This window comes from Pteropus vampyrus, unplaced genomic scaffold (genome assembly GCF_000151845.1).
Source record: "Pteropus vampyrus isolate Shadow unplaced genomic scaffold, Pvam_2.0 Scaffold260, whole genome shotgun sequence".
NCBI classification, from domain to species: Eukaryota; Metazoa; Chordata; class Mammalia; order Chiroptera; family Pteropodidae; genus Pteropus; species Pteropus vampyrus.
The window spans coordinates 2,178,501-2,199,753 of NW_011889041.1; the positions used below are offsets into that span (position 1 = coordinate 2,178,501).

General features: G+C 35.4%; 1 protein-coding gene and 1 pseudogene across 1 annotated transcript in view; both read right to left on the minus strand.

Annotated features, from left to right (window-relative positions):
- Positions 1 to 21,040, minus strand: part of FAM83B (family with sequence similarity 83 member B) — a 75,613-nt gene extending 54,573 nt beyond the window's left edge. Inside the window, exons 1-2 of the mRNA XM_011375021.2 lie at positions 21,003 to 21,040; positions 3,243 to 3,755 (exon numbers count right to left, since the gene is read on the minus strand). Coding sequence (XP_011373323.1) covers positions 3,243 to 3,695 — 453 coding nt within the window. The 5' untranslated portion in view covers positions 3,696 to 3,755; positions 21,003 to 21,040. The remainder of the gene's footprint in view (positions 1 to 3,242; positions 3,756 to 21,002) is intronic.
- On the minus strand, positions 18,676 to 18,791 carry LOC111729377 (annotated as a pseudogene).
- Positions 21,041 to 21,253: the final 213 nt, after the last annotated feature.

The following is a 21,253-nucleotide window of genomic DNA, read 5'->3' on the forward strand; positions in this document are numbered from 1 at the left end:
ATAAGATATAATATCATTTTTATTTCCTCTCTAAAGGGACTAGAAGTTTCACTTGGTGGTTATGATCAGACTTCAAATATTTGGACCTCTAAAAAATTGGTTTTGGATTCTTTTTCTTATTTTAAGACTTCTTCATAAGTACCTTACCTCAACTGCAAACAGGCAGTGAAAATATATTTAAGTTTTTCTCTGAGATGGCTTTCTGGTTTCTGCTTTGCTGGTTGCTGGCCCCTACTTGTTTGGCCTCATAACTCTAGAGATTCATAATGTTGACTACCAGAAGAATCTCCCAGAGAAATGTGGAGGCAAGAAACTTTCTTCTATCCATTAAAAGATACATTATTCAAATATTTTATGAAAAGAAAAAGGTCATCCTCTTTAAAATGACATGGCAATTCATTGAGAGTTACCAATAAAGAGAATTTATCTTCTGAAACTAGTTTATCCTGGTAACTAATAGGCTTCCATTAATTCTGAAGGATTATAAGAACCTGACTTTTGCTGAGTAAATAATAATCATGAAAACCACAATTAATCTTTAAAAAGCAATGTTTTGACAAGCTTCCACTTCATAATAATATTTGCTCTTATTTTACATTTTTTTATAGGACCTTGTCTGGTTATGAGTTAAATAGTCTAAAATCTTAGGAAAAGGGGTGAATAACTTTTTCATTTCTGGAGTACTGGATCATTCAAAAATCTTTAAGTAAACAGTGACATATGAATTTTCAAAAATACTTCAGAAATATACATTCCATGCATATTCTAGCCTATTCGACCTCAATATTCATTTCATCTGGGGAGAAACTAACATATTTTCCAATGCTTTTGGGAAAAAAAAAGTGGTTATCAGTTATGATTTATGTTCATTTGCAATATGTGCAATTTATAAGGTTCAAATAATTCTCTCTCTTTGAATTCAGCTTGGATATTTGTACAAATTGAATAAAATTTTAAAAATTCCTTTCTTATTTTATGTCACTTTGATTTTGTGAAAGAGAAGAATAACATTGTGCTACTGTTTTATGGAATGGACTTCAAGTTCTTCAGCTTGTTAATGCAAGTTGGAGTTCCCAACAGATGATGACCAGGCAAAGGATATTACTTCTAGAGTCTCTCTAAATAAATAGCTGCCACATTAAAAAAAGGAAAATACATGAGTCATAATTAATATTCAGTTTCCAGTGAGTGCTAGCCCAAGAACACATGGTATCTCCTGAATTTCATTTTTCATTACAAAAATGCAGTCTCTCAAAGGAAACACGCTGTGGTGTAGGCTGATGAATTCATAACTAAGTTACCATCATAATAACATTAATCTTTACTAATGTATTTTTCAATTTTCAGTTAACAATACTGTGGTTCAAAAATATACTGTGTTCCCAAACAGAAATTAGAAAATATTGGCACTTGATATTTGTTAATTTTACTTTTACAAGGACTCGTATATAGTCTTAAATTTTGTTCTGTTGTTTTACAAAATATAATTGTATAATTTGTTCACAGAGCACAAGATAGTACAGTATTAAAAATATTCATGGTTCAATTCAGAAAATTTAACTGAAAGTTCAATTCATTCAATAAAAATTTGAACACCTGCCGTGGGCCTGATTCTACAGTTAATTTTTAACAATTGAAATAGGTTATTAGTGCTTTCTTTAATACAATCCTGCTAAAAGAGTTAACATAGCTAAAAAGTCAGGTTATTTTGAGCTCAAAGGGTTTGAGGGAAAAAAATCACCTTATTTTTGCCAAGCCTACATTTGACATCAGCTTCAGAACATTGTGTCTCCCTAACATAATTGCGAAGCTTTTAGTTGCTTGTCTCGCAATCAATCATGCCATTGTGGTATTCAAGGGTCTTGTATTTCTGTATTTCATAAATGTATGCTTTTCAAGCATTTCTGTGTCTTATTAACACAAAAGAAAGCAACTTCATGTATGTGTGCATCTAAGGTCTCTTTAGATCTAAATCTCTATATTGTACAGTATCCGTAACTAAGAACTAGACATAACATTTTGTCCATACATTTTAAACCTCTGGGTTGAGCTGCATTAACAGCTAAGGAAATTTTGTTATTCTCCAAACTGCCTATCATGCTGCTGATGGGGAGAAAGTAACACATTCTCATAGAAACTAACACATTCCTACATAGAAAATTCTCAATAATTTTTATTTAATTGATTAAAAGAAAATTTTTACCGATTAATATGAGTTCTAAAACAGGATTTCTGAGATTTATAAGCCAACACAAATATTTAATAAAGAGCATTGAGGCCCTAAAATGTTAAGTAACTCTTAATTCAGTGTTTTACATTTTCATGCCCGATTTCAGGGGTCCTCAACCCCCAGGGCCATGGACTGGTACTGGTCTGTGGCCTGTTAGAAACTGGAGCGCACAGCTGGAGGTGAGCAGAGGGCAGGCAAGCGAAGCTTCATCTGTATTTGCAGCCACTCCACAGCATCACTGCCTCAGCTCCACCTCAGCTCCACCTCAGCTTATCAGGCATTTTTTTTTTTTTTTTAGGCAAGGCAACCCATGGTTGACCTCACAGATTGCAAGGACCTTGTCAGTTTACAATCCCTTAATTTTTTTATTTTTTATTTTTTTACACCTACAGCACCTGGTCTTCCTAGGTGGTCTCCCATCCAAATACTAATCAGGCCCAACTCATCAGGCATTAAATCCTCATAGGAGCACTGGTCCTTGTTGCCAAAAAGGTTGGGGACCACTGCCTGATTTTGTACTGTTTCCACACAATTCAAAAAATGAATAAGTAAATCTATGGTTTATTTAATAGCATAAACTATATCCAGAGCAAGAATTAAGGCTCAGTTTTGTTGAGGACAAAGAAAATTTCACCAAATTTACCGATAACATATTACCTTTCAGAGATTAAGGAAAATGTAAGTGCTTTGGACTTATAAATGCATCAAATCATCATCTCATTCACAGTTCACACATCTTTGCCGTCCTTCATGGGCATAAGGTCTCTTAGATGTATATATATATTATGAAGAGAAGAAAATCTCCATGTTTAGCAAGGACCTAACACCACTCTTTCAGATATATGCAAAATATGGGAAGTACAACCTTTCTATGTATCCATATGTATATTTCCTGAAAATAATAGCCATGATCCATACACATAGAGATTATTTTAACACACGTGTGTTATACTAGCCTGGTACTTTTCTGCATGTTTCAATTTTTTTCATTTAGTAATAGGAATATCATTACCTTTCTTGCTTCTTTTATCATCTTCCGAATTGTTTCCTTAATTGTCAGTAGCTGTGCTCTTGGTGGATGAAAGAGGAGGTCTATGTGGGTTCCTCCTAAGAGTCCAGGCATCACATACGGCCAGCCTAAATCAAGATTTGGAGCTTCCACATCAGACTCAATGGGCCAGTAAGTCCCGGAAGATGAGGTATCATCGCAGGAATTATCAGTATTATCGGTACCATGTGATGTACTATGTGCAACTTTCTGGACGTTTTTCAAAATATAATTAATTTCTTCCTCAGCTAAAAAGTCCGATACTCGTTCCTTGGCAAGAAATTCTTGGTATGCTTCTAACCCATGTTCAATCAGCAAATCAATGGCTACTCGATACCATTCCTTATAGTGAGGCTCAATGTAATTGTCTGATTTACACTCATCATTCAATGAGGACAGCATTGATGAGGTCTCCATGCTTGCAAGTGTTTTTCAACAGCACGTTCAAATGTCCATTTGTGCAGCAACAAGAGGTATCTGGGTGTTTGAAAAGAAGGAAATCAAGATCAGTTAGAAGTCTTGTAATCAAGTTTTATAATCCATGTCAGCTATTATTTTTACATTTACTAATTTCCACTACCCATAGCTCAATCTGACATACATTTCATATCCAAAGTGACATTAATTGTACCATAATTCAAATAGCTACCACAAATAAGATTTCTTTTTGTAGACTGCTAGTTGATTTATCGTTTCCAAGGTACCTCTACTTTCAATTTCTTACCTAAGGAAATACACCTTCCTTCTCTGACATACATAAAGTTCATCCTTCTCTAATCTGAGACTATACAAGGTGGTATCGGTTTCTATAAGACTTTTAGATTTTGGTTTTAAAATATTTTAAAACAATTAGAATATAATCAGTACCTGGCCAGCCATTAATACAAGGCTTTACTGAGTACTTGTTATGTAAATAATCACATACTGATGAAATATAAAAAGATCAAAACACTTGCTTTCCAGGAATTTATTAATTAGCTGAAGAGGTAAAACACACATGCGAAACTATTATCACTTTGAACAAAGCCATATATTGCTAAGGGTCAAAATGAGTACTACATGTCATCAACGTGTTCAGATAAAAGGAAGTAGAAATCAATATGGAATAAACAAGTTAAGGATAGCCCTGTGCAGGAGGTAGGCTTCAGCTGAACCTGGGGTAGTGATTAAGAATATGATCAAATGGCAAAAACAAATATTTTAATCTCACACGAGAGTGAAAATCAAGCAAAAACACAGAACGAGTATAAGCTTGTACATTCAAGACAGTGAAAAAACTTGGTCTGCTAGAAAGCAGGTTCCTTTCAGCAGTAGGAGATAATGTTGATAGATATGATGGAACCAGGTGTGGAGGGACACAGGCTATTTCTGTGATTCAGCAAAACTTGTTTTTAAAACAACTAGTCTGGCAGTATCAGAGGGAATGGAGAAGAGACAAGTAGATACGAGAGTCTTTCAACATTCAAATAGCCAGCGAAGAGGTGACAAGAGTATTCAATAGATGATTCAAAGAAAGAACTCCTAAGATTTGATGGTTTGACAGCATATAGGTGATGAAGAAATTTAAGACATCAAAGATAATTCAGAGATCTCTCTGAGGAATCAAAATCTGCCTTTTCAAGCTCACAGCCTATCTGTCATAATGCCAACAAAATGCTATTCATTCAATCGCTCACTGTGTGAGATAGTGGACTGGACTTTAGCACAAAAAAAAAAAAAAAAAGGGACTTTCCAGTCTTTTGAAGTCATGATCTCCATTGTGTGGATTCAAATGAAGTACAATTCTATGATGTGCTTACAAGCACGAAGAGCTAATTTCACCAAAAACATCTTTGTTAGAGGTGCTGCTCTAATTTTAAATTTTCCACTTAACAGCCTCTTCAGACTCAGATCTGCCAAAATTCAAATCTGATTTGGGACGGTAACCCAGGAAGCCATTATCTTTATATACACATTAGCTCAAAATACGTAATAGGAGTCACTAATCATATAGCGGAGTTGTGATGAAATAGACAACAGGGCCACAAGTTCTGCTGGGCGGGACAGGATCAGAAAAGATCCATCATATACTAAGGCAGAGCTGAGAAGTAAGAAAAATAGAGTCCACTTTACTGTTTTAGTGGAGACAATCCTGTCCCCATCCCTAGTCTCAGAAGTTTTACCAAGACGGTCTAATAGTATAGAAAGCCTAAAGATTAAATCTGACATAAGAATAAAAACAGAACACGTTCATGCTACTGGCATGTAGTGTGTGGAGGCCAGGGATGTTGCTAAACATATTTCAGTGCACGGACAGCCACCCAGATTAAGGAATTATCTGGCCCAAAATGTCAATAGTGCCAAGCTTGAGAAATCTTCACGGACTTGCTCATTTTATATGCATGATGTCATACTAATGACCTTTTCAATGTCCATTAAAATTCATTTTTGCATATGATGCTCATTTATAACAAAGAAAAAAGGTTTCTGTTTAACAGAAGCAATCCATTTAAAGTATACTTCCTAAGGTTTAGCGAGATGTGATTTTCATTTGATAATTCTAGTCTATGTGGGTCAAAGCATCCAGTGATCACATGAAAATCACATTTATTATTTGTACTTGTTAAAATGGTAGGTGACTGCTGGTTGTTCAAAAAAAAAAAATCTTAAGTTTCCTTAGCACTTATTTATTACTTTTTACAATTTCACTTTTTGACTTCCTATAATATGTGACATTAAACATCTATTACCTATTTGGAAATTAAAATGCGCAAGAAACTGTATTTGTTTCTGAGCATTATCTATCAAATATATACTTTGCAACTGCAAAGAATTCATTCTTGAACTATGAGTAAACTAAGAAATCATAGAGATCAAAAGAACTATGAAAGCAAAACTATAAAAGTATAGGTGAAAAATTAATTACGAAGGCAAAAGCAAAGATGAGAAAAAAAGTGAAACACTATAGGACTAATCAAATAGCAATGCCAGCTGGAGAGAATGCCAGAAAACACATCATAGAAAAAATGCAATAGCTATGAGCATGGAAGTTGATACAGTATGTACAAGAGTTAAAATACTGTCTTACTGGAGAGGTAATACTCTACTTTCTAGAGATATGCATTTATCACAAGAGCTGTTTACAAGGGATACTTGTGAAAGAACCATCTACAAAACAAATTTCAAGGGGGAACACCAAGGTAATGGCACTTACATAAATGAGTACTACTATAAAATAGCACCTGTATTTAGATAAAGACCTAACATTAAATTCTCAAGAGTTCAATCACTGAACATGTAAAGGGCTTAATTTGAGAACAAAATTAATTGGGTATGCCTTTCAATATATAAAAGAATATTATTTTATTAATAACCATTAAAAACTCCTAGAAAGGATATTAACATACACAATAGAGTTAATGAGAAGAGAAAAATAATATGCTGATGTTATGTAAAAGCTGAGCAGGCTGCTAGGCTCATCTACTTGTTAAGTGACCTACTCTAGAAAAAATACCCTTGTAAAATATAAGATTCCATTCACACTTCAAAACAATTACAAATTATATTTGATATTGAATCTTTAGTGTCATTGGTGGAAAGTAGTTTCGCCAAGTATTGAATCTGTAAACACAAAGGATACAAAATGAAGCATAAAACACAGATTTCAAAAACAGTTTGGCAGTTTCCTTTATAAAACTAAATATGCAAATGACATACAATGCAGCAATTGCCCTCTTGAAATTTATCCTAGAGAAATTAAAACTTATCTTCACACAAAAATTTGTACATAAATGTTCACAGTGGCTTGACTCCTAATGGCCCCAAACTGGAAACAACTCGAATATCCTTCAACAGGTGAATATTAAACAAACTGTGGTACTCTCATACTATGGAATAGTACTCAGCAATAACATGAACAAATTTGATACAGGGTGAAACAGATGAATATCCAGAGAATTATGCTGAGTGAAAAAAAAAATTCTCAAAAATTACATGCTGCATGATTCTATTTATATAATATTTTTAAAATGACAAAATTATAGAAATGGAGATCACATTAGTGGTTGCCAGGGCTCACCTCATTGAGTCATTCTGAGGAAGGTGTATGGAAGTAAGGAAGTAGATGTGTCTCTAAAATGACAACAGGAATGATTTTTGTAGTGATAGAAATGTTCTGTATCTTGACAGTGTCAAAGTCAATGTACAATTCAGACATAATATTATAGTTTTGCAAGATGTTGCCACTGGGGGGAAACTGAGTACAGGATACAAGGAATCCTTCTGAATTATTTCTCTCAACTGCTTGTGAATCAACAACAATCTCAAAATAATAAAAGTTTAACTAAAAAAAAAAAATCATACTGATGAGCAATTTCATGTGCCTTGAATAGAAAACAAAAACAAAATAATATATAACATAGAAGGTGAGAGATTGTTTGTAGGGTCAGACTGCCAAGTTCGAAACCAGCTTCTCCAATAATTGTAAAGCTTTTGGAAAAGTAACCTATGTCCAGAGCCTCAGTTTGGTCATGTGTAAAAAGGATAACAGCAGACTTCATCTCACTGAGTCATTCTAAGAAATAAATGAGGTAATGCATTTAAAGTAGTTAGCTTTTAACATTATCTTCGAGTATTTGGCTTTTAACATTATCATCATCCTCATTATTATTTTATATTTTAACAATCCATTACAGTGTAAGTGCTATAAAGTTACAAAAAGGTTTGATCATAAGAGTTTTTTAAGATTCAAAAAAAGTTAGTGGTCTGTCATACTATCAATAGTCATTCATTATTTCATCAACTGCGATATTAAACAAACAGCCAAACCTAGGGTCAATTTGTTTATGATTTCTAATAAGAGGAGATTCTCTGAAAAGACTTCTGAGACAATAAGTCAATGGAAAAATGCTTCAAAGAGAAATTACAATGTTCTTAAATCACAAATAGTCTGAGGTTATAATTACTAAAGTGCAAGCAGATGACCCAAAATCAAGACTCTGAAAGAAATCCAAACAAGGATCACAGATGCTAATATTTCTGAGGTCCCTTTTCCAACTGCTGTCTTAGACTGTTTCTATTTAACTACTGAAAGCTGTTATAGGCTGAACTCCAACAAAATGAATTCAGGTACAAACCCTCAATACCATGAATGTGATATTATTTGAAAATAGAGTCTTCTCTGTAGATATATTCAAGTTAAGATGAGGGCATATTCAATTAGAGTGGGACTCAATCCGTTATGACTGGTGTCCTTACAAGGAGAGAGTTGATACAGACAAACACATGGGTACAACATCAAGTAATCACAGAGGCAGAGATTGGAACACTACAAATTATTAGCAACACCAAAGTTAAGAGAAAGGCCTGGAACAGATTCGTTTCTAGAGCCTTCAAAGAGGGCATAGTCCTGATTACAACTTGATTTAGGACTATGTATTGGCCTCCAGAACTCTGAGAGAATAAGTTCTGATTAAAAAAAAAAAAAAAATTGTTGTTTTATTTTGTTACAGCAGAACTAGGAGGCTAATAGAAATGCATATAAAAATCGTCCTTATTTTTAAACCTTAAGAATTTAAAACAAAGGAACTTTTAAAAGAATTAATTTTCCATCCAGAAATTATTTCAAGTATTGACATAACTTCAATGTTGAGCAAATTTTATTTTAGTCTTTTAAATACTGACAAAATAATCTCAAATCAACCTTTTTTGGGGGGTAATTGACTTTATAAAGTATATCGAAATGTCTACCTACAGAATTTGAGAAAATGTTTTATAGATTGTTTAAGAATATCTCTGTCTCATAAAATCATAATCTATGGTATACAACAGTTGAAAATTCTATCTCTTCTTGCTTCTAATTTTTAGCTGCCAACATTGTATTTGAATTTGATAACCAGAAATTTAAGATGACAATTAAAACATTAAAGAAGCTACTATTAAATTAAAAGTTCACTATAATACTCAAGTTGTCAAGTACAATTTGATATCTAATTAGGTATCCAAACTAATTAAAAAATTCTAAGCTGGCTTCATAATAACACTTATAACAAAATGGCCTGACGGCACAGATTACAGTCTTCCAAAGTATAATTTTCAGAAAGGCAAGGATTACATGAACATACAGCACACTCAGTCACAGGATGCTGAGTGCAAACTTCTCCATATGTAGATCACCAAAAGAATCACCTATTTCAACAAACTTACAAAAAGGACAAACCTAAATATTCTAATTAATTTTATAAATCTCAATTTTATAAATCCCAAATGAATATTCTGTTTACTGAATAGAATTTCTTAATTTCCTTAATTTCTATTAATTGGGGAATGGGGTGACGATACCACTTACACACTGAAATAATTCAATGGTTTGTTTATACTGACTTAATATATTTGTTGACCGCAGTATAGCCTATAGTTCAGATGTAAGAATATAAAGGCCCCCAGTATATGTTAATGACATTAAAACATAATCATTCACTATCATTTGGAAGCACCGAGAAATTTCTGTAGAGAAATTCATAGAAAAAATAAACCTTTTACTCTGAGAACACATACTCAATAATCCAAATTGCAGAGGAATGTATGACTTAAAATGCAATTGAAATGAAAGCAAATTACTCTTTCCCCAATACCTAAACTACTCCCAAACTGTATTTATCATATATTAGCACTCCAGAAGGTCATCTTGATGGGCCGTATCTTGCACTGTGCACAGGCGCTTCATCTTATCCTAGTCCCGATCAATATGAGTAACGATTACTTGGATAATTAAATAGAAAACCATAGATACAGTTTGCCGAATTGAACAACAGTATATATGTTAGATGCCAGAATTAATATTCAAAATGATCTTAAAGTGGGTGAAATAATAAATCAACATAAAGAACATTAAATCCAATAAATGTAAAAGTTTGATTTTTACATTAAAAATTAACTATACAAGTACAGGACTGAGCAGAGCTTGAGGCAGATTACATCATGAAGAAGTGTCAAAAAATTGGAGTGTTTAATACAAAGGGAACAGTAAGAGAGACACATAAGAGTAGTTTTCAATTATATGAAGCAGCAAAGTAGGGCTGAGTGACAAATCACAGGTTGGCTTAGTGACATAGAGTGGGTAAGGCGGCCCAAGATTTGACTTCTGCTCTGCCACGTATTGGTTGTGAGACCTCAGCCATGTTATTTCAGGGCTCTAAGCCTCAGGTTCCTCACCAGGAAAATGAGTAAAATAACATTACTTACTGCAAAAAGTTTCCACAGGGACTAAATGAGATAAAAGCCCTCAACTCTGTATCAGCCATAAAAACTGCTAAAAAATGGTGAGGTAGTAAAATAAGGAGTTTATTAATAAGACTTTACTTTTCTTTTACTTTCTTACTAAATACCTTCTTTCTGTATCTATTCAAGCGGAGGACATATTTTTAACAGTCTTATAATATGTAACAAGTTGGATCCGGGGGCACCTTTTGCTTCAAAATTCTAAGATATTTATTTTGCCTGCTAAAAAGATTTGTGATACCACCAACTTGCCAATCGCTTGGAAGTAGGGATGTGGTTAAGAAAGTGTTTCCTACTCTGATGTGACAAGGAACTGCTTACTATCCCTCTTCCCAACTTCCTGAGTCAGCCTTTTCAAATGCAAAACAAACAAACAAACAACAACAAAAACCAAAGAAGTCAAAACTGCCTCTAGTAATTTTAATAGCATGGAAGAATGCTTATGTTATGATGCTATGTGTATAACAAGCAGGCTACCAAACTACATAAGACAAAATTATAATTAAAGAACTTTGTCCGAAAGCCAAAAGAAAAATACATGTATAAAAATGAGAGTAGTTTTCTCTGAGTGGTGATTTTATGGCTCTTTTCTGTTTTTATCAAATGTTTACCAATGAATATGCATTGTTTTGCATTGTGGAAAAGAAAATTTTTAAAAGAAGTACCCTAATAGTTTTGGGGGGTTTTTTACTTTAGAATATCTTTCTCTTTTCATTTATGTACTAATTTGACTGTAATAGTTAAAAACTCTGAATATAAAATAGTTTAATAATTCTTACAAAACAACACATGAGCAAGTACAGAATACCCAGAAACTAAAGTTATATGGGTACAGGGACCATAAAGGAAAGAAAAAATAAATAATAACTACATGCACTTAATGAAGTCCATAAAGGAAAGAAAAAATAAATAATAACTACATGCACTTAATGAAGTCTCAGTAAGTAGCTTATTGATACACAGTGTCATCCCTAACTCTCAGGGGCTAGGGCAGCCACAGATTCCTGCATGTACCACCACTTCTCACACATTATTTAAACACATTACTCTCTGCCTTCTTCAATAGACTATAAGCTCTGTGATGGCAGAGATTGTCTCGGTTCACACAATTATTAATGCCGAGTACGTAATTGTTAAATAATAAACTAATTGTATATTGCCTTAACAACTCAATGTAATAGAATGAGAGTTGGTTAATACATGATAGGCCAAAAAAAATGCTGAAGTATAAATTTTTAAAAAATAATACTCATGCAGAACTTTTTAAGATTGAAGCACATATTTGTTTATGTTAAATGGAAGTTAGATTTTTGATAATATAAAACATTACCCATTTATAAAAGGCTTTTAAAAGAATAATTAGAAACCCACTGAGTACTATAAAAGTAATTAGATAAATCCATAGATATCTGTCAAAAATATAAATACTAATTTCAAATGAGCACTTCATCAGAATAGATATGTTATCAAGTGTCATTTGGGGATTCTTCCTAATATTTGTATTTTGAAATGTTTAATTATGTTAAAGTCATTCTGAAAATAGTTTCTGTGCATTTAAATTAATCTTAATGAAATAAAGTTCTAAGTCTTATGTTTTTCAATATAAATGGTGATACCAATTAGCTGTAAAGCATGACTCATTTCTCCTTTTTTTTTGGTATCATTTCTGTTATTACATGAATTTGTTTCAGCAGGAAGAAAGAATTGGGTGTTTAAATGAAATATGATTATAGATGTTTGAAACTGGAATAATCTAAATACTCCAGAGCAGCCCTGAAAAGTTTTGAAGTCCATATTTTACAACTTGATAAAACAGAGCAGTGATACTTAAATTTATCCAACAAATCACCCAGATACGAACCCAAATTATGGTTTCAAAAAATATGTGTATCTCTCTCCTCTAAAGGTAGTCAAAACTTGCAACAGGATCAGGACCTTCTTTTTTCTTAAGAATGCTACAGTGCTAGGGGAAATGATTTTTAATCGTAACTATTGTTAGTGCCAACAGTATCTGAAAATCATTGCTGAGAAATCCTCAGTGCTGGGTTCTAAGAAAGAAAGCTAAGAATTTCTTTCAAATGCCATCAAAGCTACTTATTTTCCTGTTGTCCAGGCTTGGATGTTTTACTCTACTATGAAAATGAATAAACAGAAATTTCATTTAAAATGGATTCGAGAGGCTAAAAGAGAAAACTCACACATGTGTCAATTCATACACACTACAGATCTCAATGGGAGGAAACAGTACCTTGCATCTCTGACAGGATGTGATAACTACTTTACTACCTCAGCAGGAGAAAGAAAAGATTCCTTCTTGCCCAGTAACATCTCAGCCAGTGGGAGACTGCCATTAACTCAGCCAATGAAAAGTCACTATACTTTGACTTTTACAGTTTTCTCCAATGGACTCTTTTTCACAACAGCTTCTCTCAAGTCCGTAAGAGAATTCTTCTCCTTTGTTTCTCTGGACTTGCCCTTGGTTCACCATGAGACTGCATGTCTTGAATTTCAACTCTCTGTTGTACCATATTACTGGAGAAATACTTGGTTATTTGTTTAAGGTCAACCCTAGCTTCATTCTTCTCTATCGATACTCTCTCCAGGATAATCTCATAAAGTCTTACTGCAGGAAATATCATATATACACAGATAACTTGCAAATCTCCAGACTCACATATTCAAGTGTTTTCTGGACACCTTCCTGGGATACCTAAGAAGATTTCTTTATATTTAACATGCCGACTTAATTCCCATCTTAGGGTCATTGCACTAGTTGCTCCATCTGCCTGGAACTCTCCTTCTTTTCATTCCTATCTGACTCATATGTCACCTCCTTAAAGTGGTCAATACAGTTAAAGAACTCAGCCTCTCTGCAATGCTTAATTCTATTATCTGGCTATTTAACTTATAGCGCTTATCATTATGTAACATAATAAAGGTATTCATTTACTTGCCACTGGCTGTATCCCCCTAATTATAGTGGAAGCTCCTCAAAGGTCACCAAGCTGGTATATTCTAATTTATCAGTTCCCTTGTCATGTTGGTTATTCCATATTTTGAGTATCACTGCTGTCTTGGATAAGATCTACTGTCTTGCATTTTAAGTATGTTGGGATATATGTTTCACTCTTCCCTCACTTTGTAATCATAAAGAAGAAATGTCTGTCTATCTATCTATCTATCTATCTATCTGTCTATCTATCTATCTACCTACCTACCTACCTACCTACCTATCTATCTATCCATCCATCCATCCATCCATCCTTCCATCTATCTCCCTATCCACCCATCCATCCCTTCGCTTGTTTGCCATGGTTCTCCTCCCTACTTCACAACACCTATCCACAGTTCCCTGATTACTATAGGAAGTGAGGTTCAGGATCTTTCAATCCCAGCTTCCAATCCTTAGTATAACTTATAACAAAAACTTGATATATTTAAATGAGAGCACCACAGGGACCCTGTGGAATGAAATGTTGAATATGTGTCATATGCACTCTTTTCCCACCCTTTGACTCTATTTAAGACAATAAAAAGTCAATCTTAGAACACATTGACATTTACAGAGGGATACGTACTGTAGGAAAACATAATAAATGTATGTTCTAATATGAGCTATTAAAGTGGCTTTCCAAATACATTTAACAAAACAGTGTGCTTCATCTATGAAAAAATGAAAGTTTGCAAATAAAAAGCCTTAAGAAAACGTACTTTGCGTAAGTATGTTGGGAACAGCTATCGAAAGTCAAGTGTTATAAATATTTAATGAAAAAAGCAATCTTGGACTGTTAAAAAGAAAAGGTTTAAAACCAGTAATAAATGTTGTGGAAATCGTACAGGTGGACACAAATGTATTCAGTTAAAATGCCAAAAAATATTAAATGTCAATAATATAGATAGCCTTAAATGATTTAATTTTAATTTGTATAAAGAGTCACATACATGATTGGAACATCTAAAACAACTTCAATCCTAGCAATTCTTGCTTAGTCTTTTCCTTTAGGATTCACTTTTAATCAAGCATTCTTAGATAGCTATATCACAATCAAAATGAAGTGTGTCTCTTATTTTCCCCTAGAAATTAAAAAAAAAAAAATCTGATTGAAAAACTATCCCATAATAGCTCAGACCTTTTATCATTTTTAAAAGAGTCTTCCTTGGATCCTCTCACTTGTTTATAGAACACTTGCACACATGGAAATTATCAATAAAGTGTAAATCAATACATCCTTAAATATATAAAATGCTATTGGATTTATATAGAGAGATTTCTAGGTCTTGTGGATTAGATGTGAACAGTAACCTGAATTTCCTGCAATCTCTCTTCGTGGTTGTGCTTAATTCTTGACAGTGGTTCTAATTTGGGAGACTAGAAGATTGAGACAAAGCTAATATTTATTAAGCTATAGTCAAAGAAAATGCACCTGGCAGCTTTGTTTCACTTTCATTTGTTCTTAAGGCCCAGTGTCAACGTAACAGTGAAGGAAAAGAGATGGCATGGCCACACGGTAACATAACTATCACTGGTGACTTACAAGTGAGTCAGTGTTCTTGTGTGTCTGCGTACATGTGTGCAGGTGTATAAATCTTGCTCTTTCCACTCTTTTGCTGTTTCAGGGTTCTAAGTAATTTCAAAAGCAGGACTCCTCTCTTAGTCTCTCAACTTAGCTGCCCCCCCTAAAAAAACAATGTGGCTAGTATTTCGACTGGAGACATTATTAAGTGGAATGAACTTGGCACTCTTCCGAAGGTGTCATCATTGATTGTTATCTACAACTATCTTCTCTTTGCTTCAGTTTTTAACCATCTTCTATACAAATCAAGAAAATTACCCACAAGAAATGTATATGAAATAAATTGAACTATTTGGGACCTCCCTCAAAAGAATAGTACCACTCTGTTGTGATATTAAAATCAAAGATAATAATTTCCTTAATTCAAAAAAGTAACAATTTTATTAAATCATTTACTGTGTGTGTGACACTCAAACACACCTACTTAGCATACACAAAGGCTCCTGCTCCAGCTTTCTGGGGAATCATATTTTGAATCCAATGGCCGTGAAGAGATTTTATGCTCTTTTAATAGTTCTTGTTGTAACTCTTCTACATAAAAGATTTAACCTGCTATATGGGAGTAAATCTTCTCTATAAACAAAATATGGAGTTTAAAATAGCTTGAAGACCTTATCTTAATAACAGGGCTCTGCATCGAGGTTTTGAGTGTGCTCCAGATGCGACTGATCTCTCAAGAGAATGAAACCTTTAGAATGAGTCTACTAAAATTGGTCTAGTATTCCACAAATCAATGCTTTTTCAATAAAAGCAGGCTCTATATTACTTTCAATGTATATAGAATGATGCTTTTTGCCTGACATTAATAGAAATAGGGACTGCAGACATAAGCTGTAATTTTAATTTTCTTTAATATTATATTCCTACTGAGATTTTTTAAAAAGAGGTAATTATATGTATAAGTGGTCCCCTACTGAGTTCTTTTGACCTTTGAATTTATCTGCATTAGACACTGACAGTTGGAGTACCTTCCATGACAAATCCAGTCTTTAATCCATCAATTAACAAATGTTTCATCGAACTGCGCAGTGAGGCTATCAGCATGTCGATATGCAATTTCAGCAGTTTCAATGACATCATTACCCTTCTTTTCACAGTCTTATTTGAACTCTTATTTGACTATTTTATTGCAACTCGAACTTATAAGTTTGGGAAAATGGAAAAGCGAAAGTCTTGATGTTAATGATAAAATGCTTATCTAATAAAATGAATTAAAGAGAAAATGGAAATCACTGATGTGTCAAAATAGGAAAATCTTTTTAGTTTTAATAGAATGATCATTGTACACATTTTCCATTATGAAGGAAAACAACAAATTTTTAAAAAATGTATAAAATGTTAGAGATATTGTTAAATATTGTTTTTAACATTTTAAGTGTAATTGGAAATTTTATTTATAATCTATATTTAGCTTTTATAGAATTCCCGTAATATGCTTGTTATTTGATTTTCAGATAATTTGACTTTCACAGATTTTTAGAAACATATAATATGCCAAAGTAGAGAGACAACAGACATAAATTAAAAAATATACAAATAAATAAGAGAACAGAAGGAGAAATAGACAAACAGAAGTAGGGAATGGGAAAGAAGTAAAAGGAAAAATGAAAGGTGGGATAAAAAAGACTACAAGAGAAAAGATGAAAAGATATGAGTAAAGAAAGGAAGGAGAGACAAAGGCAAAGAAAGAAAGAAGAGAATCAGAGAGCAAGAAAGAGAGAAAAAAAGGGAAAGATGAGGAACAAGAGGCCATAAAAGAACAGACAAAAAGAATATAGGGACAATAAGAGATAAGAAAGAGAAAAAAAAGATGAAAATAAAAACAACGACAACAACAACAAAAAAACAAATCACTGGGGAGCACTGTGAATAGATCCTTACTCCAAAAACAACTTCGCTTTATTCTGCCCTTCTCTAACAAATAATTCAGAAGTTAAATTCATTTGAGAAAAAGACAATTTTTTAAATATCAGGAAACAGATGTTGAATGAGGCAGATGAGACTATTTGGAGAAACGTGCTGTTAGGAATTAAAGCCATCATTGTCTGTGCATGTATATGAATGACGCCCAGATAAACATCCCATGGTGAGTGATTCTATTATAGCCAAAGAGGTGGAAGATACCACTTGTAAGTGCTTTGAAAATTGCCTTTTCTTACCCAAGTGAGTAATGCTTATATAATCAGAGATGCAACCTGATGACAAATAGAGAACTAAAACCTTTTGAAATGACCATTTAACAACAGAAGTAGAAATACTGAACTTCTCAGAGATACTTTGGGGAGGCCTTAATTAACATTTTTTATGGTACCCTTGATAAGAAGTAATCATAGAGAATTTCAGAGCAGAATGGGAAATGCTGGTGATTATGTAGTCCAAACTCTTCACAACTGCCAGTAAAAGAACCTGAGAGGCCAATAATATTTAAGTACTTTTTCGAAAATCACAACTAACTCATGTCTGCTAATGTTCAATTTTTCAAATGATTGGTGAACATATACAATATATCATGGGACCTTTAGAGAATATGAAGGAAATACTAAGTAAATGGATCTGATCCATTAATTTCTGTTTGTGCTTATAATGATTATTAAGTACCTAACCATGGGCTTCCTGTGACCCAGAAACATCATTTCGTTACCTTCACAACCCCAGAAGGGAACACATTGCTTGGTGCATAATTGTCAATACGTCTTTATTTAATGAGTAGATAGAGTACTAGGGCACAGTTGGAAACTTTAGATAGCGTGACTAGTTTTTGTATAAAGTCTTTAAAATGGGCCACTAACAGAAACATGGAGATTACATCTGATTCTATGCCAGTAGTCAAGAGGTTGACCATTACTACTTTACCTTCCTCAGAGATAGGTGCAGTCTACAAATTACTTGATAAATAGCTCAAAAGATAAATGTTATATGCCTTTAGGGGACAGCTGGCCACACTCCTAAGGACTGTGTGAAAACAAAATACAAACAGGGTAGTAATTAGCTGTCCCCAGAGGAAAAGGTTCCTCATAGCATTCATGATCATGTGATTCAAGCACTTCTCAACCTAGACATGCCCAATGGGTGAATATCCCTTATCTTTGGATCATCTCTCCAATCCAGGCTCATCTTCCTCATAGCATCATAGCTGCTGAAAACATATTTTGCCTCCCTGATCTCCCACCCTTACCTTATATATTTAGTCTCCTGACTCCTTAATAACCCTCATTCTCAATCCTGGAGCCAACTTGCTCCCACTCCAACTCCACATATATACTGATTCTTCTGGAGCCCGTCATTTCCCCGGCTCCTGTATCAGTGGTCCACAGTGCTCAGTTTCCAACAACAGGCAGTGCCAATCTCTCTGGGAACCCTACTCCACCCTTGTGGGCTGGGATACACACCTGAAAACACCTCCATAAGAAAGGCACCGCCTAAAGGCTCTAGTACATTTTCTCAAAGAAATGGTGGATTTAATTTATTTATTTATTTTTTTTTAGGTGAGGCATCCCTTGGTTGACCTCCTCACAGATTGCAAGGACCTTGTCAGCTTACAATCTCTTATTTTTATTTTTTATTTACACCTACAGCACCTGGTCTTCCTTGGTCTCCCATCCAAGTACTAACCAGGCCCCACCCTGCTTAGCTTCCGAGATCAGACAGGATCGGGCTTGTTCAGGGTGGCATGGCCATAGACTGGATTTAATTCTTGATGGAGCTTAGGTGTTATCCGTATAAAATTTAATCTATTTTCAAATGATAAATTGACCAACAAAGTTCTCAATTACATTCCATTTCCATATTAGAAATAATCAAATGAACAAAAGTACATTTCAGAATTAACAGTAACATTGTATTTAACAGTCTCTGAGTTGTGAAACATCCCTGGAACACTCATAGTTTGCAAGTTACAGAAAGACAGACATGTAAACTTACCTAACGAGCTAAACAAGGCTAACTAGTAATTTTACAAATAATTGATTTAATTAAGCTAAGTGGAGCCTTTTGAAAAAGGTTTCTCCAACCAGATGTATGTTAAAAAAGAGGCCTGCTTTCTGGGGTCATATTTTCACCACAAGATTCTTCAGATTTAAAGTACAATGTTACATCTTAGAAATTCATTATTGTATAATTTAATGTAATGGGAAACAGGTAGGTAAATTGTGGCAGGATAAGTCATGGTCAAGAAAATATTCAATTGTAAGGGGCTATAGTACCAAGAAGGAGATATAATAAAAGAATAATAAAATTAATTAATCCATCCCAAAAGAGTTTACTCAGTTAAAGTAATAATTTCCAGAGAGTAATCACAAGAGACATCACTGAGTCAGCACCAGAGGTGTAGTTTGTCTGCATCTATGCAATCCCTTTCAGCAACTGTTCAATTGGTGATGCTTCCCACAATAAATTCCGGGCATCTGCGGTCTAGAATGTGCCAGCTATAAAGGCAGGTTACACCCAGCCCCTCAGGCAGGCTCTGTAGGGTGCAGTCAGCATCCTTAATAGGTGTGTACCCACACCACGTGTGTCCTAAGCCCAAAAGCAAGGGGGAGTGTAATTTGGAACTGCAAGGTGTGGGGACTTCTATCGTTGTGGGAACTGTAGGAAGACAGAGAAAATAAACAGATATACGCCCCCACCTCGCTTCATTCTGTTTCATACCATTCTCACTCTTCAGTTGTTTTTAAAAAACAAAAAGACCAGCTTTGTCTTCCTAAGTCTCTTTCATCATTGTCCTTTGCTTGTCAAAACTGATTCAGCCTCAGTCATGTATTTTCCCTGGGGCTCTTGCATTTGGTGGGGATGAGAAAGGGAAAGAGGTTAAGTGTCTGCCAGTAACTTGGCGAAACATCTAGCAAGAGGAAATCGGAAATGCGCTGTTGGATATCATAGTTTAACTTTGACCGCTTGCAGCCAACGTGGCTTTTTCTTAGTATTGTGGCCTCCTTAGCTCTCAATTCCCCTTCCACTCTGAGACCCTATAACCTCATCACTCCATGCATAGTCAGTATGCTATCCTTTGTTCCCATAACCTCCAGACTCACCCTACAAAGCACTATTGTCTCTTTATTTACCTATGATTTCAAACAACTAACACGCACATTATCTGCCTCCTCGCCATCTTATATGGGTTATAATTCTCCCAACAAGTCACAAAGACTAGGCCTAAAGTGTCCAAGTATCTTTCCAGGAGCAATCTCCTCTAGTCACACTCTCCTTTTAAGGCCACCACAACCTACAACAGTGGCTCTCAAAATCTGATAAATATGTACCAGAATCACCTGGCAAGCTAATCAAGGACACGGACCTAGGCTCAGGTCAACGCAAGTTTGAAATCACAGGTCTCCACTAATCTGCAAGCAGAAGAGGAATAGGATACAAATAGAGATTTTATCACGCAGTCTTGCTCCTCACAGGAGATCTAAAGAACACCCGCGCCCCTCAGCAGCCTAAGCTCCCCACTTTTTCCCTGTAATTCTGAAACCCCACGCCCCCATGCACACACATGCCCTTCCACTCCCACCTCTGACTTCCTCCCACAAGTCTCTTCCCAGCCTCTCCACCGCTTCCACTCCCGGGTCCTCCGCGGACTCCTTTAAGAAAGAGAAACAAATCCAGCGTCCACGGTGGGCGGCGCCTGTCCCTGGGAAAACTCGAACCCACCACGTCTGAGCCAACTTTTCAAACTTCCCAACTCACTCTCACGTACACGATAATGAAAGAAAAGTGGGCAAGGCAGAGGAAACCAAACTCTGCCCCTGGTGAATTTCTGATCCCGGACGCGCTCGCAGGAAGAGGTCCCTTTCCCTCCCTTCAGCTGGCCGGCCCAAGGTGAGCGCAGTCCCAGGCCCCCGCCGCACCCCATCCCGGGCCCGCCAGTCTCCCTCCGGCTGAGACCCCCGCTTACCGCCAGGAGCGCTCGGAGCCACGCGCACCCGCGCCGGCCGCCGAAGGTTTGCCGCCCAGGAAGCGGCGAGCGCGAGGGAGGGGAGAGGAGTTACCTGCCTAGCGTCAGGTCGGCGGAGGGAAGCTTATTCCCGCCCGCACTGCGCCTCCCCCACCCTACCATCACTCCACCCCACCCCCGGGCTAGGTGCAGAGCTGAGTGAGGGCGGGTGTGGGGACCAGTTGCAACAAGTCCAAAGTCGTGTCGCACCA